This window comes from Petromyzon marinus, chromosome 45 (assembly GCF_048934315.1).
Source record: "Petromyzon marinus isolate PM22_M1 ecotype Great Lakes invasive population chromosome 45, UKy_Petmar_22M1.pri1.0, whole genome shotgun sequence".
Taxonomy (NCBI): domain Eukaryota; kingdom Metazoa; phylum Chordata; class Hyperoartia; order Petromyzontiformes; family Petromyzontidae; genus Petromyzon; species Petromyzon marinus.
In genome coordinates, this window is record NC_133711.1 from 3,128,739 (window position 1) to 3,153,132 (window position 24,394).

A 24,394-nucleotide genomic window follows, 5' to 3' on the forward strand; every position below is an offset into this window, starting at 1 on the left:
TGGTGGTAGAAATTTACTGTAATACCATTTTAGCATAACTTTTTGTTTTACTGGCAGATTTCACTGCGATTTTACATAAAACTATGGCTTACAGCTTCAATCTGTTGAAAACCCTGTTTTAAGCTTATTTCCCCAAAAAAATATTGACTGGTTATTCAATAACAGCGCTCCCTAGTGGTAGAAGAGCGCCCCTTAGTGGCCACACCTTTATTAGATAAACAAAGATTCACTTCTTTCCTCTCTTCTCGTCTCCACATGTCCAAAGTCTCTGGATTTCCTCCACTCCTTGCGAGTGGTGCCACCTCCTCCTGCGCACACTTGCCACATAACCAACTTCCACGCTGTCTTCTTTATGCACGGAATATCCATTTGTAAAACACATCCGTCTCTTTCACATCTGGTCCAAGTCTCGGCCATCTCCACACCTGGGGTTCTCATCTCTTCTCCGCATCTCCAGCTGCACTGCACTTGCCATCCCGTGCATTTCCAGTCTATCTTGCGCCTTGCCCCGTATATGTCTCTGGCGGGGATTCAAACCTTGCATCTCTGCACTCCAGGATTGGCTCTCATTGCTCATGAGCCACCGTGTCCGAACGCAGATATAATGGGATTCACATAGTTTGGTGATTGCACTGCGCACACATAGCTGTATACAGAAACAGTGATATCGTTGTGATTTGTAAATTGGAAAAAAAAGTCTGGAATTTGAAACCCGGGTCACCAGCTTCAGAGGCAGCCATGCTATCCACTACAGCACCAGGGCCTGTTGGGTTATATTCATGTTATGGTTAATAAATAATTGTTTTCACATTATTGAGAATTTACTTATTAACATATCAAAAACTTTACAGTTTTCCTTATTTGTATGATTGAATTAATAAAAAAAGAGGGTAAATTGAAATCTGGACTCGACCCACGGCCACTCAGTCTACCCACTCAGCCACTGCGAGATGATGTCGTGGTGTTCCACATGGTATAGGGCAGGGGTCGTCAACCAAAATAACAAGAGCCATATTTTTGAATTCTGTACAAAAATGTATCTATTTCAAGAGCAGCAAAAAATATATATCTCAAGAGCAGCAATGCAAGTGAATAATGCCACAAAGCAGTCTCGACAGAGCCGCTCGCAGATGCGGAGCCGCGGATTGCCGACCCCTGGTTTAGGGACTGCACTGCACACGTGATGTCATTGCGTAATTTCTACATTAGCAACAAAAAACATTAACGAGGCAGTTGTTCTATTTACCATACCACAAGAGCACCCAGGGATATCATGAATGTTGTGTCGAAGTTACAAGACAAAAAAACACAAGACTGTTTTTGGCAAAACAAAAACCGAGCGTATTTATTTTGTAGTCACACAAGCGAATATCTCTCAAAAACGAAATAATCCACACGTTCACGAACACAACTCGTCTTGCAACACATCATCCGAGACATTTTGACACGACGTGCGAGTATGAGACTGGGTAGCAGTGCTTTGCTACGCATTACTTACGTGTGTAACACCACGCGAAGCATAACATGGGATGAAACCAGCTTTGTTGTAATCTTGGGAGTTGATAAAACTCCACGTGTTGCTATCGGTACAGTATTAATGTAATCGGCATGTTTTATATTAGTCCAGTCGATGACGTGACATTTTGAAGTCTTAAGTCTGTGGATTTCATCCAGTCATTCCCTTAAATTTCCATTGGAGCATCGAGTGCGCACATCTGCCATGGTTTGTGCGGAAGCAGCTTGCGGGCGGGCAACCCCAAAACCGCATCCACACAACCCGAAACAAATGAGGATTCTTGATGCACGAATGAAAACATCTCTACTGTGGTCACCCAGAGCAGAACAGAATGGAACATAACGACTCCACGCCCGATTCGGACTAAAGCAGTCGAACATTTGGTGCAGTTATTTAATAAAGATTGATGTCAGTTACCGCATAATTTTACACCCTAATATTATTAGGTCAGCCAATCAGTTAACTTGGTAAAAGAATCGATACATATACATGGTTCTCTCGCTTTATGCAGAAGATGTATTCCAAAATGGGCGCACAGAGCAAAAAGCGCACTTGATAGCTGCCTGCCAAGTTGCGCATATACTACGCACATTGCCTAACGTCCGACCGCATGTGATTGGATTCAAACCGCATTCTGTACAGCGAAATCGCACAAACCTAACCCGCATACAGAGAGGGAAAGCTGTATATCTAATTACCATGCTTTGTCTTCTTCATTCATAAATAATTTTCGTCTGCGTTTTCATTCAAGCAAAGTTAATTTCGTCTCGTCGTCATGGTCACGAGTTGGTCTTTGGTGGTAGTCGTAGTCACCATCACGTTCGATGATGTCCGTCCTGCACTCGTTGCAATCGCTTGCCACACTAAAACACTTTGACGACAAATATTCACCACACATTTTGTGAGTCAAATTGTCACTCTGTTCTCACACGGTTGCATCGCTCGAAAGTCCAACCAACCAATGTCATTTATCTCGTTCTCTCACGGGGCCACATAGGGTTGCCACCCATACTTAATTAGTATGGCCAGAAACATATTTCAGCTGGGTCTGCTCAACGCTATTCTCTTTATAATGCGTTTCAATTAAGCTTGGAAGCATTCAATCTTGATTTTAAGCTTTCGTGACTGCAGGAATCCATACTCTTTGGTTCTTTCGGTAAAGTCACGTAGGTAAATAAGAACCAAAGTGCTTGGAAGCATATATAATTATGCAATCGCTGTCCATCCATCCATCCATAACCGGGCGGGAGCAGTACGTCTATCGTAAAGATGATCCAATATACAGGGTGTTTGAAAATGATGGACGAAATTTCAAAGCAGTATATTTCACGATGGCAACATGTTACAATTACACAAAACGTTACAAACGGTTTAATGATTTATCAAGTTTTACTAACCATTTTATAAATGCTCTATGTGCCCTCCACCTGCTGTACAGACAACATCGAGACGATAGTTGAATTCGTCCCAAACGCCTCTCTTCCCACGTTTCCCTCTGAGGTGCGTGGTCGCCCAGTGCTCTTCCCCTTACATTAACAGCAGCCCGTGTCCTCAAATTGTCGCTACCAACGACGAATGCTCTTTGACATTGGCAGATCAATGCCAAAACGCCGTTGAAACGCACGCCGCACCGCAATTACGGATTCAGTCTTGCCGAACTGCAGAACGCAAAACGCCCCTTGTGTTGCGGTGGGGTCACCGTCTTGCGAACGACTGAGGCTAGGGGCTGTTTGTGCGCTGGGAGAGGCATCGAGCGGTAATCATTTAAAACTATGCCCTGCCCTCTATATGCCCCGCCCTTTCAAGTGGTTAGAGTTTCATTCATGGGCGGTTCGTGATTGCAGAGATACAGCGATTTCAAATCGGGTCCATCATTTTATAACACCCTGTATAAACCACACTGGAGTATAAAGTCGCGTTGCAATCGAAGACTCACCTAATTTAAAACCGGCCACATTGATCAAATGGATGTTTTTTTCTTCCCAAAACATTTACACAAATCAGAGGCAAAAAAACAACAGCATTTGCAAACATTCAAACGAGTTTTACCCCCGACGACTGCCCATCAGCTTCTGTACCGCTAATTAAATACTTCCAAAGACATGCATGTTCGGAAAGCGGTGCATAATCCATGCGGTTGCAAGAATGTTTACAACTTTCGGACTCTTTAACATATCTTGCCTTATTTGATGTCACTGTCTTTAAGCAAATATGTGATGATTGCAGTGCTACTGTACAACACCGATCACCCATATAGTCCAGATTGTGTTCACCTCAAGGGTGGCAACCCGATGTAAACATATCAAGCCTGCACACAACTTGAGAACTACAGTATACAGTATATATTAATCATTCAACACATAGGAAAAGGAAATACATAACTAAAATTAATATTTTTGGGGTATATGTTTACACATCTGCTGAATAGTTAAAGGTGAAATTGGAAACGCATACAGTGCACGTAATGTGCTTGAGTCCTATAAATCGATGTTAGTGTGGGTGTAGTAAATTCAAGAACCTAAACGTTCCCACATATTACCCATGACCAAATCACAGAGAGAACGCACTTGATCCCATCAGGGGTTGACTCGACATAGAATCTGGATGGGTGACCGCCGAGCCCAAGAGGTTGTTGTTGTTGTGTGGGCTGGGGGGCTGCACGGTTGGCAGCAAGGATTGATATCATTCGAAGGCTCCCACATCCAGGCTCCGGTCCTTCATTAACTGGCACTGACCAGCCTTCCCCACAGGTGCGGGGAGACCCTCTTTGAGAAAGTGGACTGACACAAAGCAAGTAAATGTATGCTTAGTGGCTGCACGATCGCCATGTGAAAAATAAACCGTAAACACAGCTGCACGCTGTTATGTGCAACAAGCTGCAGGCATCTTGCAAAAATTACACCAAACATTGCAATATCCTTTTGTTAGCCTGCAAGTTCACTGCAGCCAACCAGCTTTTAAAATGTCACTGGGTATGCAGAACATGCGTTTAACACGTTTGAAAGTTTTCACCACGATGCCTTGGAGCGTAATTGTGTCAGCGTCTGACCGTGTGATTTGTACCAAGTTACGATGTGCTGTTTTGGCAGAATATGGGTTTTATAGCAATAATTGGGAACAGATCTGTTTTATACAGTTTTGATGTCTGGGTGCTGAATGGGCCCCATGGTGATCAGGGAGGGCTCTTGCCAATATCATCAGGCATGCTGTTGCTTTGTTGGAAAACATTTCTCCAAAAGGCTCAAAAGCTGATGGACTAAAAAGTGAACCTGTGTATTATGTGTGTGTTATAGGACACTATTTTGGCCTATACTTATTGTGCAGTAGGTTAATGATCCCTCAAATGTGCTTTCAGGTTGTCCGGCATTTTGTCCAACGTTTCACTCTACTTTCTGGAAGCTTCTTCAGGATTCGGATCTAAGATTCATAACCTGAAGAAGTACATGAATCGAACATTGCCGAACACGCAGTACAAACCAAAACACATTGGAGACAGATACAACAAAACTTTACGCAGTCGGATTAATATTCTCCTGGACTGCAACTATCTAGCTTGCGATCAAAGCAGACAGTTATATTATCAAACCATCTCCTTTACCTACTAATTGTATGACGTGATGTTAAGGTTTAGTTAAAAATGATAAGCACTGCAACTTTGTTTAATCTTCTAAAATTGTTCTTCCAAGTGTAAGCATTCATACGTTTAATTCTCGTACATTTTTGACTGTCCAGCTCCTCTCCAGTGGCGGAGCGCAGGGATTTTCAGGTAGGGGGGCCCACCCCTCCAGCAATGAAAAATTATAGTTGTTAGTAAGGACTTGTCCCTTGCTTTTTATTTGACGCGTGTGCGGCGATGGTGCAGCCATCGATCAAGGGTCGAATTCGAACCGCGTTGTGTGATCGGCATCGCACTCGCTGAAGGTGAATGCCTTCTGGGAAGTTGTGTACTGTATACGCAACTGCGCACAATTCTGAGTCACTTATAACTGTTTTGCCGTTACTTATTGCCAATTATGGACTCAAGTCTATTGTCCTATCATCTCCCTGGCACATAATATGCTACACAGTGGCAGTGGGGGTCACAAAATGCCAATTTATTACTCATAAACCCCAATGATCCGATGAAATTAGGGATTTCGATCGGATCATTGGGAGGGCACGTGCCACCCCACCATTGACTCCGCCAGTGGATGTAGTTTCAAAATTGAGGCAACAAAAGTCCACCTCGAATTTTCCAGCCTTGGGTGATAACGCACGCAGATGGGGATTGAGAAACTGAAATGTGTTGGCGGTGGCATCATCATCGGCACTCTCTTGACCACCACTCGCAGCCCAATGCATAATCTTTTTGCGTAACTTAATTTTACCGAACTTACTTTCCCATTAAACCTTGCTTAAATTTGTTTTCCCAACTATAGTACCAACTTCTCACCACCACCCCATCCTAACCCCTCCTCACCAAAATTTCTACCCAGCAAACGTGCTCCCCTCCCTGGCTTGGCCGCAATGCCGTAAGGGGGTAGGGAGAAGAGCATGGTGTGAGAGAGCGAGGATGACGGTAGGGTGAGATCACGCAACTTTGTGGGGATGGGACTGGGCACAATGAGGATCCAGCAAGGTTCTTAAATTGTTTTTGCCAGAACTGGATAAATGGGCAAGGCTACCAGAGTGTTCTTGGAGGCATAGGGCAAAATGTCATTAAGTCCCCCTCCCTCTCTCATTCTGAGATCCCTTCGGATCTGAGGCTCCAGGCTAACTGTATCCACCTGCCTCCCTCTCTTTCTACGGCCCTCATAACAGCCAAGGGCTGTGGTGGTAAATAAGTACTGGAGAAGTGCAATGCGCAAAAAAAGGTAAAATGGTTATGATGCCACTGCCCAGACTAGAAACCTTGGAAATACTATTGGTATCATATTATACGAGATGTTTACATTTCTACAACATGTACACATGTTCGGCTAAAACAGAGATAGATGGTGTCACTATTTTATAACGATCAGGTTCCTTATTATTAAAGGTAAAATCTAGACAAAAGATAACCCTATTCTACAACAGTCGATTTCCACACAGATGGCAACTCTACTCTACACAGCTCTGCCCATGTACGACAGCATCAGAGTGGAACTGAGAGTGCGTGCTGGCGGTGGTGGTGGCGGTGATCATTGTGAGTGTCCGACGGCCGCGAGGGTCTGGGTGTTTATTTGGTGGGGTGGGGGGGGTGCTGAGCGTATTTTAGACACTGCCGAATGTCTCTTGAGAGGCGTAGACCATGTAGAGGAAGCCGTCCTCATCCTTCTCCTGCTCGTAAACCTGGGATATGGGCACAGCCACGCTCACCATGGAGCGCTGATTCACCAGCAGGAAGAAGGCCTGGTTCGGGCTGAGCTGCAGACGGCGCCTACAAAGACAAAGATCCCCCGTATGGCATTAACAGACTTTTGGGGCAAGTGCTGTTAGCGAGCACGTGTGAAGGCTGGCACGGCACACGAGGGAGTGGGTGGCCAGCACCAAGCCCGGCCGCCTTTGTCTCCCAAGCGTAGATATGAACACACCGCAATAGGTACTCATTTGAGGCCGAGTCGACATTGGGGAGGCCCAGGACCTGTTCAAATAATCGTCACTGGTGTTGGCTGTGAATGGAAATCGAACTCGGGTGGCCGGGTTCATAGCTTAGCGCGCTAACCGCTGTGTAGACAGCACCTACCACATGTAGAGACACACACAGACACGCACGAACACACACGGAACTAGATATGCTCTTATCATTCCGTCGACACACTCATCCGAAACGCACACAACTTCATTGGATCCCTAAAGTTAAGTAGCCACGAGCCTAGTTTGTAAGCGAATGGGAGACTATCTGGAAATACCAGGCATAATAGGCTTAGGATGTGAGGTGGCCAGTATAAAGAAATACGTAAATTGATTAATACATCTTTATTCTTAGAGCTTTAAATGCTATCCCTCTTCAGGGTAGTTTTTCTCCAGTACTCCAGTTTCCTCCGACATGACACTCATTAGTGGTACTGGCCAAAAATTGCAATGTAGCAGGACCCTCTTAAACAAAAGTCTTGAGAAGCAGTGAGGCTTTCCTGGATAAAACAAAATTGGCATTATTTTGCTAACACAGCTTCACTCTGAAACAAAGGTAGACAATAGCTGCAGACAATGGTGGAGCCAGGATTTTCAGGTAGGAGGGGCAACCCCTCCAGCAATGAAAAATGATAGGAGTTGTTAGTAAGGACTTGTCCCTTGCTTTTTATTCGACGCATGTGCGGCGATGGCGCAGCCATCGATCGAGGGTCGAATTCGAACCGCGTTGTGTGATCGGCATCGCGCTCGCTGAAGGTGTTGATGCCTTCAGGGAAGTCGTGTACTGTATACGCAACTGCGCACAATTCCGCAAGTCACTTATAACTGCTTTGCCGTTACATATTGCCAATTATTGACTTAGACTATTGTCGCAAAAGGCCGATTTATTACTAATAAACCCCAATGATCCGATCGAAATTAGGGATTTCAATCGGACCATTGGGGGTGCACGTGCCACCCCCCCCACTGGCTCCACCAGTGGCTGCAGATATCGCATCTGATACTAGTACCACCAAGACTAGTGATACGAATATGCATGATAATATCAGAAATGCAACCAATGAAATTATTTGTATCGGTAATCCTAGTTTCAGGTAAATACATTTCCAGCCCTTTGTCAACACATTGATGGACAAATGGATTCCTACGCCATGCGGGACTTTGGGGTGATGTGACCACGCTTATGCTGCTCAGTATGAGTTAGTAAAGCCAGGGAACATAAAAGACCTTGCTGAACACCCTGAAATCCCCACAGCCGCCTATGACAATCTAACGTGCATGGTGGGAATGCATCCAAGCACTATCCAGGCTCAACCCTGCTAAGTGTATGTGATCCGATAAGATCGAGCACACTCGTGGTAATTTTGTTACAGACAAAACTGATGTGCAATGGGATACAACATGTTATTAATAAATTAACAAGCAAAACAAATATAATTCCAAGCTGATATAAAACCACAACAGCTGTTATGTTGAATAAAAAAAACTACTGAACATATTTGCCCTTTATTTATTCAGAAACATTCATATTTTGAAAAAAAATTGCTTTCATAGTAACGATGATAGTAAATCTGCAGATGATAAAATATAATATTGATAATTACATTGCTGATGACAATATGGACCTTAACAATGATAACAATAATATGCTACATACCAAGGAGAGCCTCAGAGTATGACTCAGTTTCAGCAGCATCCTATGAAATGTTTATCCAATGCTATTAATGAGCATATCGTTTGTACAGTACGATCAAGAGCCGTATTTTACACACCAGGCCGAAGCTCACTTATTGGACTGTCTTAGTCAATTTGATGAGCCACATCCAGAGCATGGATTTGGTAGTTCTGCACAGATGGGATGATATTGATCTGGGTTTACGCCTTTAAGGGAACACTCAAGCCCAGCGTTGCACACAGAGCAAACTTATCAGCTCTTGCAGGCCAAGCCTCACCATACGAGGGTTAGAGGTTGATGATAAATATTTTACAAGGCTTCGATTTCCACTTCGCTACACATTAAGTCAGACTGTGAAAGCCAACACAGCTGGCTACGACATATGAGATATCTGACAAGAGTATTTTGGCCCAGCCAACATTTGAACACATAACCGTGGCTGTCCTATGTATAAACTTACCTCCACCACGGGAATGGGGAATTTCCATCAGGACTGCTGACAAAATGAGGACGCCCAACACTGATATGGACGTTGGCTTTGCATTGAATTGTTTTAGAGTCCTGTGGCCTATGGTCAAATCACCAGAAATGTGCCAGATTTCGTTAGATTTTTTTAAGCTAAGCAGGCTTGAGTCTCACACCTGGATGGGTGACCACCTTGCACAAATTACACGATGTAACACAATTTGTGTTCCTTAGTAAAATATTTAGACACCAAGGCGCACTACCACAGGGGGGACTGGCCACAGCGGACCGAGTTCTCTGTGGGGAGGAACAATCTCGAAAAACTACTCACTTCTAAATCTTTTGTCGTATTTTTGTATTACTTTAGTATAAATACATGTTAATTTTCATTCATATGTTGTTTTTCTCTGACTTACGTGAACGAAAAGACACAAATTCACCCGTTTTCTCATTGAAAATAGGTACATTTCAAAATATCACTGGCCTGGTCACAAAAGCAAAGTTTGTGGGGAATAATAGCCATTTTCTATACTTTTGAGGCATAAGCAATTAGTAAATAACACTTACTGCCCAGGAACAAAAAATAAATACAAATTTGTTACACAGTGTTATCATCGGGTCTGCGAGGTTACGTGGTGGGCATTAAAATGCTACTTTACTTTGATGCTCCCTGACACACAGGCCAAACACTTATAAATGTAACTGGCAAAACATCCCAATGCAGAACCTTCCTCTTCTTAACATTAAAATAAACCTTTTCCCGCAATTTTATCCCAATTATGCTTTCACTGTCCTGAGAAAAATCCATTCGAATAATTTGCAGCGCCGTGCAAACATTCGTGTTAGTAGCGAATATTACAGAACTACTTCTAAGATCCCTTCAATGCAGGACCTTGCTGAAAAAGACCTGAGACTCAGTGAGGCTTGCCTAGAGAAACAAATACCATTATTATTATACTTGTATTATTACATGTACACCTCTTAAGTTGTTAGATAGACGTGCCAGCTCTGGACCCAACTACTTTCTTCATGATGGTGATTAATGATCATGATGTTTGAAATAGCTACCCTTGTTGAAGGACCTACCGGAGAATCTTGACGAGCTCACTGATGTTCACATGGTCAGGGACGAGGAATTTTGTCTTGTCCAGCATTGGCAGCTGCTTCTCTCCACGGTACCTCTCTATTATCACCTGCATGCACAAACCACAAAGATAAAGATTCTCTGTATAGCTGTAGAAAGTGCTGGGGGCAAGCCCTGTTCAGCAAACACCTATGAAAGCTGGTATGGCGGGAAAGGTGATATAGCCAGTACCACGGTCGGCAACCTTTGTCTCCCCAGTTCCGATGTTTGCACACTGCACAAGGTACTTGTGAACACAGGGAGGCCTGGGACTGGTTCAGATCAATTCCACTGATTTTGGCCGTGGATGGGAAATAAACTCAGGTCGCAGGGTGCGTAGCACAGTGCGGTAACCACTACGCTACCTCTCCAAATGTACGTTCAAATATACACAGGACACCACCATTGCATCTCATCTAGCGAATGAGGCTCGCTTAGTTAGTTTGTCCAGTATAAGTACAAAAACATCATATGTCTCCATGTTCAAACAAGCATGAAGTGATGCTCACATTTGCTGGGGGCCGTGAGCCAATTTACGAAATTAAATCCTTTGAAGGAGAACCTCAACAAAGCCAACACCCAGCTGTGTTCTCACAAATTCTGTATTAAATTTAAGATATGTTAATTTGTCAAATGAATTATAAATTAGAATTCTAAATGACGTAGAGTTTAGGTATAATCTGTTCAGCTAAGTTATGCTCATGCAAATATGTCCATCCCTCGTATACTGGAGATCATAAACCAAGTGTAAAGCCTGTTAAGCGTAATTCTACGTCTTATGTGACCACATGTCAATACTTCCTAATTTCTAAATAGACGAAAATACATACATTTTAAAAACGTACATACAGAATACAAATTTATCCCAAATTGGTAAAAATGATACTCACTGGAATTTTGTTGGGATGCTGTGACCGAATTTGCTCCACATCTCTCAAAAACGTACATACAGAATACAAATTTATCCCAAATTGGTAAAAATGATACTCACTGGAATTTTGTTGGGATGCTGTGACCGAATTTGCTCCACATCTCTCTGTCTCTCCACTGCATGATTAAAAAACACATTTTCAGAGTTAGTTTTGGATTTCGAAGGACAATGGAACTCTTCTTAGCTGTGTTGAAGCTGATGGTGGAAAAGAATAGACATACGTAAACACTTTATTATAGCCATTAATAACATGGATAAAAATATAGATTTTAGCATCTGTGGAAAAAGGGGTACTGCCTTTTCCACAGACCAATTTCAGATATAACCTAGGTCAATGAAAACTATACACAAACATAAGTTTAAAGTTCAACACAAAACCACCACATCTCAGTACAAATCAATTCCTGGCACCCCACTCAGATGCCAATACCCGTACTGTCCGGGTCAAACTTAACTTGCAAATCACTTCAATGTGTATTCTTGGTTCTTTCGGTAAAGTCACGTAGAAGGGAACCAATAAAATAATACAAATATAAAACAATTAAATTCTCACGACGTTTCGACTGCTTGATGATTGCTTGTGTTGCAGTCGAAACGTCGTGAGAATTTCATTGTTTTATATTTTTATTATTGTTTCCCTTCTACGTGACTTTACCGAAAGAACCAACAATATGAATCCCTGCAGTCACGAAAGCTTTAAATCAAAATTCACTTCAATGTGGTTGGCACGGGATAACAGGCCAGCCTTGTTATCCATAGGTCAATTCTTCCTTTTCGCTCCCAAAATGCAACATTAGGATACCATTTTCATAGAATTTGTAAAATTACTCTTTGGTCCTTTCGGTAAAGTCACGTAGATATAAAACAAAATAAATTAAATCACGACGTTTCGGGCGCAACACAAGCGTCCGTCATCAGGTGGAACAGCCACTGCAAGAAACAACTGCCGAGGCGGGCAAAAGAGCTGCTTGCAACAAGGGGATACACAGCTGTGGCTGTTCCACCTGATGACGGATGCTTGTGTTGCGCCCGAAACGTCGTGATTTAATTTATTTTGTTTTATATCTACGTGACTTTACCGAAAGAACCAAAGAGTATGGACCCCTGCAGTCACGAAAACCTCAAATCCAGTTTGTAAAATTAAGTCAACAATTTTAACAATTTAAGAATTGATGCATATATACTGTAATTGTATGAATCAATGAACATCACCTAATTGTATGCTACATGTCTAAGTAGTCATTGTGTATTTTTACAAGCGAGCTCTGGCCATTGCTCATTTCCTCCTGTTATAGAATCTTCACCCATCGGGAAAGCTGTTAAAAAGGGCTTCCATTAAATCCACCCCAAAAGCGATGATTGGCTGAACAAACTCCGATTTAAAAACTCATGATCGTCCGATTGAAAAACAGCACTGCCACAATACAAACCTGGTAGCACAACATGTGCATGTTATCAGAGTATACAGGGATACTCAGACAGAGTATACAACACGGTACAGTACGTAGTACGCTGTATTATCTGCCTGCGGGAGAATCTCAGCATTGCCAACGTAGCAATTTTGTCACGGGATCTAATGACCTTTTAAGTTTTCCTGGCAACAATTTCTCAATGTAAATATGCATGGTATTGACTAGGACATTATGAAAAATATATATACAAAATAGAACGCATGCTTTATTGCAGTGCAATTCCGGGTGTGTATTCAGGATCCTGCATCAGTTCACTAAAGTAAATTTAATACAACACAATGTTAACTGCAGATGTTTTGAGGTTTGTTTGGCGATTTTCCATTGTAAGGAGTTCGTAACACTGGAGGAACTTTAACAAGTGTGTGCGTTCTGCCTTCTGCTCAGGGAATGGGTGCTGAGGATAAGAGTCTGCCAGATATATATTTTTTTTAGACAGAAGCTACTAAGATTGTTCATTTGCCAAGGTGGAGCCCAAGGTAGAGCACACTTTTTTATTTTTAAAAGCGGGGTTTATTTTTAATAACAGCTTTTAAAAAATGTATCTGCCAAGTTTTGCATAAAACCAGTCTTGGCAGACGTGCAGTATGCTCGTTGTATAACAATGCCAGGGTACTAGAGATAATTTATATTGATCACGGTAAAATTCAGGACTGGATCGATTACATTTTGAAAATGTTGATACCAAGTTTTATTTCTGATATTTTATACACCCTGCTAATGTAGGCCATACTACCTTTCATTGACCGCCCTACCGATTTTGAATCGACTCTTTCGGCTGGGGTATCTAGGCGAGAAGGGAGGGCTGGGAAGAGGCTCCTGGGCCTACTACCTGAGCAAGTTAGGGTGTGGTCACAACAGTAATCGAATATCTTTACAATATTATTTTTTTTTTAAATATTCCATTGTATTTATTAATTGTTATTCCGCCAGTTATTAACATTTGTTGTCTAAAATGTTGAGTGGAGAAACAGTGGAGATACGTGAACCGTCTGAAATTGGTTCACGACATGGGCCAAGGTTAATCTGTAAGGGGAATTACCTACAGGGAATGGTACAAGAAGTCAATAATACAAAAGGCTGCAACGTTACGACAAGTTATTGTATATTTAAAAACCACGTGTGACGAACAAAGCAACAACGTATCTGTCGGGTAAACGCGGATTTCAGGATGAGTCTTCTGATACTTGAAAATGACTCCCTTTATCCGGGCATAAACGCGAAAACGATTAATCAAAGCGCAGATAGTACGTCCGTAGTTAGATCCGTGGGTCAATTAAAGGGCGCGGATACTTGGAAGAGTGGTTAATCATTAGGATAGGAGGGATTTTACAGCGAATCGTGATGTTGTGATGCCTGTGAAGGTCTTGGCACACGACTGGAGGCGTGAGATTTAACGGGCAGGCAAAGTCCATAGCTGTTAAAAAACAATAAAAACAAAGGATGTTGCAGGGTCATCGATCCTTTTCAACGTTATGTTAAGTTACGGGTCGCCGTGGTGTGTTTATAATAATAATAAAAAGTTAATGGCTTTTTGTTTAGCCAAATAAAGTCTCAGAGTCTCAAATTGATCTTCAAGTACGGTGAATTGTTTTCAAGATGAGTCCTTACCTTGGGCTCAATGGGCCTCATTAGGGGTTAAGTGTGGAGTTCATCAGTGGGCGAATGATACGTTGTTTGACCATACTTCACCACACGTAGTTATGTAAAGCATGCCCACGCCACTACTAAAGGACAATGTTGAACGTATGGTGTAAACAAAGTAATTTTATAATACAGTATATATGCTATATTTTATTATTTTATCGTTTCCCTTCAACGTGACTTTACCGAAAGAGCTAAGAATATGAATTACTGCAGTCACGAAAGCTTTAAATCAAAATTTAGTATATATGCTGTTCATTGTGTATATATACCGTATTGCATACACTGACTGCATTTAAAACTCACAATTGATGGCATACACACGGAATTGTCAAGCTGGATTCCCGGTCACCATCAGTGGCGCCCAATGTATTATCCCGGTTCTAGCTGGGCCTCCCCTAAGTCGACTCAGCATTAAAAGTAGCACTGTACCTGGGCTGTGTTGTATGCGCGATCAGCACTGGGAAGACAAAGGCGTGCGAGGTGCTTGCCGTACCATCGCCCCGTGTATTCGTGACACAAGTCTACACGGCTATAGGAGGGGAGGGGGATCATTTTTGTTGTATCTTCGTTTGTGATTCTAATCGGACTCCACTACAACCATTGTTGAACCTGGGTTCGATTCCCGACCACGGACATCTGTACGACATAGCACTGCTGTATCTGAACCTGCCCTGGGCCTCCCCTCGGTCGACTCGGCCTTAAACGAGGAAACAACTTCGTGCACGCTGCCACTTTGGATACAAATGCTGCGGGCCCGTGTTGTTGACCATTACCCCGCTCTTCCTTGTCCCCCGTAACGTCCTTAATAGGCGCTCGCTAACAGCACCGGTCAGTACAGTATACAAGGCTACAAACAACAGATCTTTGTCTCCATATATAATGGCGACGATGCTTTCAGCAATGTGTTTAAAATACACAGTAATGACATTTCCAACAACAACAACGCTTGAGTTAAGAAATGGAGACGGTTTAACAACAACAGCAGCAGCTCACCCAATGACCTCCGTTGCTTGAAAGACTTTTCGGGACTCATCACTGCTGGACGCTTAAGACGGACGCCTGTCGATGTTGTTGTGCCCCCGTTCGGTTGCGATACGGATTGATTAAAATAAAAGGACACTTTTTGCTAAGCGAATCGTTCGCGCAACACTTGTAGCGATGCTTGTGGCTGAAGAGAGGAAATCCCCCCCCACCACCACCCTGTACATGAACACACGAACAGTGACCTCATGCTGCGACAAACAATGACGTAATCGCCACAGCCTCATGGCCACGTGTTCCCCGGCGCTGGGCGCCGGTGTTTTTGCCGACCGCTCACGGTGTGGTGGGGATTTTGAACGCGGTCGTTGCGATGTGGTGGTGTTAAGGGAAAACTGGGTTCGGTAACTACCTCCCTTGCCCACCCACTCACCTACCCACCTACCTACCTACTCAACTACCCACCTACCTACTCAACTACCCACCTACTCAACTACCTACCTACTCACCTACCTACCTACTCAACTACCCACCTACCTACTCAACTACCCACCTACCTACTCAACTACCCACCTACCTACTCAACTATCCACCTAACTACTCAACTACACACCTACATACTCACCCACCTACCTACTCACTCACTTAACCACCTACCTACTCACCCACCTACATACTCACTCACTTAACCACCTACCTACTCACCTACCCACCTACCGACTCACCCGCCTACCTACCCACTCACTTAACCACCTACCTATTCACTCACCTACCTACTCAACTACCCACCTACCTACTCACCTACCTACCTACTCAACTACCCACCTACCTACTCAACTACCCACCTACCTACTCAACTACCCACCTACCTACTCAACTACCCACCTACCTACTCACCTACCCACCTACCTACTCAACTATCCACCTACCTACTCAACTACACACCTACATACTCACCCACCTACCTACTCACTCACTTAACCACCTACCTACTCACCCACCTACATGCTCACTCACTTAACCACCTACCTACTCGCCTACCCACCTACCTACTCACCCACCTACCTACCCACTCACTTAACCACCTACCTACTCACTCACCTACCTACTCAACTACCCACCTACCTACTCACCTACCTACCTACTCAACTACCCACCTACCTACTCAACTACCCACCTACCTACTCACCTACCCACCTACCTACTCAACTACACACCTACATACTCACCCACCTACCTACTCACTCACTTAACCACCTACCTACTCACCCACCTACATACTCACTCACTTAACCACCTACCTACTCACCTACCCACCTACCTACTCACCCACCTACCTACCCACTCACTTAACCACCTACCTACTCACCTACCTACTCAACTACCCACCTACCTACTCAACTACCCACCTACCTACTCAACTACCCACCTACCTACTCACCTACCCACCTACCTACTCAACTATCCACCTACCTACTCAACTACACACCTACATACTCACCCACCTACCTACTCACTCACTTAACCTACCTACTCACCCACCTACATACTCACTCACTTAACCACCTACCTACTCACCTACCCACCTACTCACCCACCTACCTACCCACTCACTTAACCACCTACCCACTCACTCACCTACCTACTCAACTACCCACCTACCTACTTTACCCACCTACCCACCTACGAAGAAAGTAGAACACACACCTACCCACCCACCGAGAAATACAATTACCTGCCAAACCACCTACCTATACATTTTGTCTACGGAGAAATTAAAAACCCACCTACCCACCCACCTACCTATACATCTGTCAAATGACCTACTTATCCACCCACCTATCGACCTTCCAATCCAATTAGCTCCCTACCCACCAACCTACCCATCTATATGCCTAGGTAGACCGTAGAAACACATCTTCCTACCCACCAACATTCCCACCGACTAATTTATCACATTCCTACATACTTACTAATCTCCTGACCTAACAATATTAATTTGCGTCTAGAATGTAAGTCACAAAATAGATAAGCGGACAATACGCGTCCTTCATATACTGTATCTGTTACCTATCCTTCACATAAAAAGTCTTTTTTACACGCTTTTATTTAACTCACTGTCGTTGTTGTCGAATCCTCAAATCTTGTTACTCAATTTTAACTCGCTTCCCAATGTGGTATCGACTGCAAACTTGGTATACGTATGTCATACTGATGACAATACTATATTATATCATTAAAATAAAACATGTTTTCAAACAATCTTTTTTATATGTTATGTTTCGGCTTGGGTCTAATTGTCCACACTCAACTGACGTTGGCTGTAATTGGCCTTACGCTGTGGCAAGCTTCGGGGCCACTTCTTGGGAGTCGTGGAGTTCTGACATTACTAGTACGGTACATTTCATTATAGCGTGTTTTTAAGTATTTTTAAATATTACTTATTACACATCTCATCAGCCAAAAGGCCCTTTTAGGCAGCACACAATTTCAGCAAACTTTGGTTCAATACAGAAAAAAAAATGAACAAACGCTTCTGAAATGATGCACTCCCAGAAGGCCGTGTATGATGTCTAAAACATACTATTTGTGCGGGACAGGTAAGTGAATATGTGTATTCTCTGCGTATCTGTTTTGTTACTTATATGCTTAACAACGACGCAAATTAATATCGTTAGATAAGTAGGTTTGTACGTGGGTGGATGAGTAGGTAGGTAATTGGGTATATAACTTAGTAGGTAGCTATTGTTATGTCATTCGTCGTCCGGTTGGTGGATAGGTATGTGGGTTTATACCTTCTAAATCGGCAGATGAAAGGATGGGTAGGTGGGTGGCGAGGTAATTGGATTGATAGGTGAGTATTACTTAAATACCTTCTATGTATGTTGAACTTCTTTTAGCATAGGAGCCGCCCATAAATGACGTCACGCGATTTTGGACGATTTTTAACCTCCCCCCCTCGTCACACGACGTCACAAAAAGTCAGACCCCCTAAAATATGACGTCACAAACCCATATTTCCATAAAAAACATGCTTCAAATCTTTTAAACTATTGTCATTGTAGTGCGTATTTAATGTGGCGCTGCACTCTGATGTTGTAGGAGAAATCATTTAATAAAACGTCTATTTAATTAAGTAGAACGTTTTGTCTATATTTATTTAAAGTTGCGCATTTTGATGTGACGTCACATTTCTCAAACCCCCCCACCTCGTCACACATCGTCACAAATGTCTGACCCTTCCCCCCCCCCCAGGTGCGTGACGTCATTTATAGACGGCCCCTTATTATGTCTCGTGAAACCCATCGCACAATCGAGAACAACATTGCGGGAAACATTTTCATATCACTGCGTAATTTGGCTGGAGAGACGCACGCACCACGGTACTATATGTTTGTCCGGTCATTTTTAAAACAACTGGATGACGACCTCTCGTCGTCGTTGTTGTTGTTGTTGTTGTGTACATTGCTCAGTACTTAACAATAAAGTGTGTTTAGATTGGGAGTGCTTGCGGGCACGGGAATTCCCCGACCGCCGACTTGTGCTCCTGTTGTTGATAGGGCGCAGTCGAATTTTCCTTCAATCGAGCGTACTCCCTTTCTTGCCTGACCCAACGTGGCTCTGAGAAATAAAAATGAGGAATGAACGTCGATCTTTTAACGAATTGTCCATGTTGTGAGGTCATCCTAAGTTGCGAAGTAACTGCAAGGAAATTGAAACATTCAACCGGACGCCCTGCATGCATGACGTCATTTGTTCGCTGGTTACTCTTGGAAACCACTGTTTACGATCAACGAGTTTACAAAGGTCTTTTATATCGTTCTAGCTTACCGTATGGATATACATTTTATCGTCATAATTTTATGTTGGTAGATTCTTACATGATTATTCACCAATGACTGTTATGCATGATGTCATATATTTATCAAGTTACCTCACTGGTGTAAGGAATCTACGCAGCTAACCACAGATGTTGTGGTCAGTTTTGCCAACCGCCTACTTTTGAGAAGTTCGATTCCTATAAATCCGTGACGTGGGAATGGGCATTGAGTTAACCAGGTACACGAACCCTTAAAGTCAGTACGGCAAGGTTTAATCAATTATTCCATGGCACATGCGATATAACAATCGACCAAGCACCGCATTGTCCTTTTGATCACTCCATTTATTCAGCAGACATCCTCTTCGATGTCCTCCATGTTAGATGCCACTCCCATCACAATTCTTGATCATTTACCATAATCCATTCTTGCGACGTGTCCTATTCAAGTATGCTTACTTTACTTAACCTTCATGTTCTCTATTCCATGTTGACTGCATCTCAATATAATTCCAAGTATGCATCTCTCCATGCAGAACCCTCCTACGATGAAATAATTTTCCAAAACATAACAAAAAATTTGTACAACTTAACGATGAATGCTAGTTTTTCTTTCTGACAATTGAGGCCAGGTGATGATTAACTTAGTGAATAAGAATACTAATGGAGAAAAATCACGTTGTGACATACATTTTTATTACAGCATCAATGAAACAGAAATAAGGACATTTAGCGAATTACTGCGAGTTTGGGTAACGCAAATCTAACATAACAGTGCAAGGTAAAAGCCTGAAATGCAATGTAACCATAGATGAGACAGCAGCCCAAGTCAGACCTGTTTTAAGAAATATCAGGGAGCAGACAAACAGTAGACGCAGAAAAGTAATAGGAAGTCATCGCCAGCCACTGGCTGTAGATTATTTTAGACCCCAAAATTCTGAATCCCACATTTGTAATTCCAAAGAATGGGGAAACTGGGGCCAGATGATTGAACATTAGATGGTCACTGGGAACAGCTCTAAAGACGTTGTGAAGATTTACAGTGGCACTTTGTGCACAAAATCATAATTACTATGTATGAGGAGTGTAGTGAGAGTATCAATCACTTCGTTAATATGAAGGTGGTTAGTCATAAGTAGTGTGTGAAATAAATTAGTTGTCGCCGGTTGGGTGATGCTGTGGGAGAACAACTTAGCTTACAATAGGGTTGGTTAAGGATCAACTCAGACCAATCACTCTTGGAACAAAGAAAGTTTTAATGCTGATGTAAAAGCCAGCTTTAATAAACGTCAAGTAGTTAATGAAAAAATATCAGTCAACGATTGCCTTCAAATTGCATTTTGAAACAAAGGGTTTTGTTGCATTTTTTTTTCAGTTGACCCTGCACGCTCAAGATGTATTGATGTTCACTAATTTCTACATCAGAACCTTGTGCAGTTTTAAAACATTTTATGAACATATATATCAAATGTGTTTTGTCAATTTTTTTAGTGCCCAACAAAATAGAAAAAACTTGTAAATAAAATTAATATTTTTTAATACACACTATATAAGTGGAATTAACCACAGCCATCGGGATGACACAGGCATATTTTGTTGTAAAACCCCAAGACAGAGTGTTTGGAGGTGAACTCTGGACTGAAGAGCTGGACTGAATTCTGCTGGAGCTGGACCCCGTGGTGGGTGATGTGCACACAGAAATCACACAGCCATGTCACTCGCTCGGGTTCTGGATGACGATCAGCAGGTACTCCTTGTCTGCATTCGCGATGGGGAAACACAATGGAACATAAATTTAAATTACATTGTAATCAACTACTACTGTGTATGTGTGTTTGCTGTTGTGCTGTATAGCTCTGACGTGTTTTCGGGTTGTACCACGTATTTTTGCAGGTCTCACATTTTCCTCCACATTCTGGGAGCTTCTTAAATTCAATTCGTGTAGCTCCCTCACAGCGGTGGACTGACATAGAAGTAGCGTACAGCCATGTATTTTTCTGCTCCGACCTTTACTGCTCACCACGTTGCCGCCCAAGCCCTGTGGCAACCCATTAATGTATGGTTGTCACCCATCCAAGCACTATATAAGGCTCAACATGAGTTAGCTTCAGAAATATGCCAATAAACGTTATTATGAATCCATTAAACTATCACCGCTACGACTGCGGCCACCACCACAACTTTGGGCGGCAGGGCCCCCCGTGTCGCTGCGCCCCAGACCCACCGGGCGCCACCATGATCTCGTGCTTCTTGGAGCGCACGCGCAGAAAGGTGAGGTCATTCTGCGGGTCGATGTCTCGCACCGTGCTGCGCGCCTTCATCGTCAGCTGGTGGATGAGGCCTGCGTACTGCACCGTCGTCGAGTTGTCCAGCGTCGTGCGGATCGGGATGCCTGTAGAGAGGGCGACGGTGACACAAGGCAATGTCCACATTTTATTTTGTTGAAGACTTTTATACAATGCCCCCCCCCCCCCTAAGTACATAGTTTGTAATTGTTTGTATTTTCCCAAGTGTACCGTCTGTATAATTTCAGTCTTGTCTGCACTATCATTTATTTGACCTTATGTTTTAGTTCACTTGTCACAACCATCATTAAAAAGCGGCATCAATTCTGTATAATTTTAAAATATATTGTTCCACACACAATTCGATGCACATGTCGAGAGCATAAGAATTTTAACCGATTAATCTTCACGTGCCTTGAATCTTTCGAAAACCGTCAATTTTCACTGAGGCGCTAGATTGACTTCCTTCATTTTTATAATCTATAGTTTTTGTATTACTAACTTAATATTTGGTTAATTATTTCTGATTCTTATTTACTACAAATGTTTGGTGGAATTTCATCTTAAGCGTATTTTCATATTTGTGTTGCGGATGGTCTGTTTTACCTGTATAACATTAAAGTAAACTTGTGATTTAACCTAGGACAAACCATGCAAATGTTGTCTTCATGGGTTGTTTTCCATCTCCAGATAAACGTTTACTATTGCTACTCCCCACAACCCACATGGCACGAGGAGGCCCTCGTCCAGTTGTGGATTGACAGAAAGGGCCACGTATGCACTATGACGACACCTCGCTGGATTCACTGCCCTTGTTCCAGTGAACAATTGGGACCCGGCATGTGCCACGGCGCTCACCCTCAGCGTTCACCACGATGGTTCCAATCACCCCCTTGTGGGTCTGAATCCTCTTCAGAGTCTCCTCCACCTCAGACTGGGTATCAAAGACAACCGTGATTCATCGTTAGACGGCCGTACCTAATAGCACCCGAACGTAATGCTACCGTAACCATGATGAGCAAGGGATTATAACCTTTAAATTCAATAAGTATGTGTCACTGCAGCCTTACAAATTGCACACGAATTGAAGCAATGAATATCACGTCGCGGTCTGATTTTCGCTTGCAAGTTTCAGATTTAATGCAATACACCCGTCCTGGGACGGGCAGAATGCTAGTTAATAAAGAGAGTTACAAAACTCATCCTACCTAATAACCATAATTAAGTCGACACAATCCCTTTTTGTACTGTTTTTTGTTTAAATCGATGTACAAGCACAATGCTTTCGTGAATCGAATGCTGGATGAGTTCATGCCTACACTATGCAGGTCGTGGTGATATTATACCATGCTTCACCACGCTGGTCAGTGCGAGTTGAAGGCCGGGAGCTAGGCGTGGTAGCATAAAAGTACAATTCAGTACAATGGATTTTGCTGCACTTCCTTCTGATTGTCCAACACGTAGTCCCAGTAACCGACATACTAACTAAACTACTGTACTGGCTACGAGCTCAGAGCATGTAGCTTTTAACACTCGTGTAACTAACACACGAAAACGACTATGAGCATGTTTCGTAATGCAAATTAATTGAATTAGTTTGTCTTTAAATAAATTCAAAACGTAATGGTTTACGCAAGCGGCTATTGGCACAAAAGAAACCTACGTAACCTTACTTCGTAACTTAAGTCGAACCCTAACAATAATATATTGGTGTAAACAATTATTATGGTGACTTAATCTTTGGGTCTTTTTTTTCCTGAAGACGGCCGCTTGTGTTGCGATCGAAACGTCGTAGTTTTTGTTATTTTCTTTGAACCTATCTACGTGACATTAACCGAAAGACCCAAAGAATATAATTATTATGGTGCATAATTATGGTTATAAAGTGATACACCATTAACTGGAGAAGCGCAGTCGTATCGTTATTAGTGGACTGCCGCGCGGTACACAATGCGAGTGGCGATTGATATCCGAACCAGTTCTGGGATCCTCCCCGAACCCCCAGTCATCAACTCACACCGACAAGCAGTATGTTCACACAACCCACACAAGAGGCTGATGCATTCATCTAGCAGTGGATTAAGCCACCTGCTGTACAAGGGCGATGTAAATCGACGACAGAATACGAAGCGTCATTGCATGTTAAAAAAATCTACATGGATGCCATCCGTACTCCACACCTCTTAAATGAGAGCTAAAAGGTTTAAGTATTTCCCCGCCTCCAGGAAACGTGTGGCGGTAAGTGTCAGACCGGTGTTTGCATTGGACAAACAACTTGTATATACATCATATTATACATAACAACGGTACGTAATACTATCACATTTCAGTATTAAATGGCCGATTTTAAAATTATGCATTTTTGTGTTTGGAGTTACCTCATCAACGTTGATAGTGTAGTTTAAATTATTTACAACATAGGGATAGAATACTGTAAACTGAACCGCAATTGAAAGGACAATATATTGATTTTAACACCATAACCACTGTTAATCATTATCGTACCTAATAAAACACGTGAAGCTTGTACTATCAATATAAAAAGCATGTAATGCTTATTTAAATGACGGTTCAACATCGGGGCCTACGCAAAGGATAGCGAAGGCCTCAACTCAACACAACATGAAATAGACTCTACATACAAACTACGCGACGCATAACGCCACCAGTACAGCCAGAAACATTATAAACACTTAAACACCATTTTTAATCGTGATAAAGTTTGAAATAAACCAACCATTGTTGCCTTGTCACGCGAACAACCGAAGACTAAACAAACCACTCCCTTGGTTGCTACGCGAGGCGTTCGGGCGAATGGATTACATTTCCCACGCTGCACACGCATCACCAGTGAGACGTGTCTCCCCATTGGTCAGCTCGCCGCGTCAGATTT

General features: G+C 42.8%; 2 protein-coding genes across 2 annotated transcripts; both read right to left on the reverse strand.

The window, feature by feature from the left end:
- Positions 1 to 1,317: 1,317 nt before the first annotated feature.
- MAP1LC3A (microtubule associated protein 1 light chain 3 alpha) lies at positions 1,318 to 15,649 on the reverse strand. Its single transcript, XM_032971129.2, has 4 exons — positions 15,412 to 15,649; positions 11,363 to 11,418; positions 10,335 to 10,441; positions 1,318 to 6,914 (listed from the first exon to the last, which is right to left on the reverse strand). The coding sequence occupies exons 1-4, from the start codon at positions 15,449 to 15,451 to the stop codon at positions 6,749 to 6,751; spliced, it is 369 nt and encodes a 122-aa protein (XP_032827020.1). The 5' UTR covers positions 15,452 to 15,649; the 3' UTR covers positions 1,318 to 6,748.
- A 4,241-nt stretch (positions 15,650 to 19,890) lies between these two features.
- On the reverse strand, positions 19,891 to 24,378 carry DYNLRB1 (dynein light chain roadblock-type 1). Its single transcript, XM_032971128.2, has 4 exons — positions 24,239 to 24,378; positions 22,360 to 22,435; positions 21,441 to 21,608; positions 19,891 to 20,974 (listed from the first exon to the last, which is right to left on the reverse strand). Exons 1-4 carry the CDS (start codon positions 24,368 to 24,370, stop codon positions 20,931 to 20,933), a joined length of 420 nt encoding a protein of 139 aa, XP_032827019.2. The 5' UTR covers positions 24,371 to 24,378; the 3' UTR covers positions 19,891 to 20,930.
- Positions 24,379 to 24,394: the final 16 nt, after the last annotated feature.

Excerpts from the sequence above, each read along its gene's own strand:
- MAP1LC3A (XM_032971129.2), bottom strand. The coding sequence starts at position 15,451 with ATGAGTCCCGAAAAGTCTTTCAAGCAACGGAGGTCATTGG. Across the intron at positions 10,442-11,362 it reads AGCATCCCAACAAAATTCCA|GTGATAATAGAGAGGTACCG; the intron begins GTGAGTATCATT and ends TTGTGCATGCAG. Across the intron at positions 6,915-10,334 it reads GAGCTCGTCAAGATTCTCCG|GCGCCGTCTGCAGCTCAGCC; the intron begins GTAGGTCCTTCA and ends TTGTCTTTGTAG.
- DYNLRB1 (XM_032971128.2), bottom strand. The coding sequence starts at position 24,370 with ATGGGGAGACACGTCTCACTGGTGATGCGTGTGCAGCGTGGGAAATGT. Across the intron at positions 21,609-22,359 it reads CATCGTGGTGAACGCTGAGG|GCATCCCGATCCGCACGACG; the intron begins GTGAGCGCCGTG and ends CCCTCTCTACAG. Across the intron at positions 20,975-21,440 it reads CGAGATCATGGTGGCGCCCG|ACAAGGAGTACCTGCTGATC; the intron begins GTGGGTCTGGGG and ends TCGCGAATGCAG.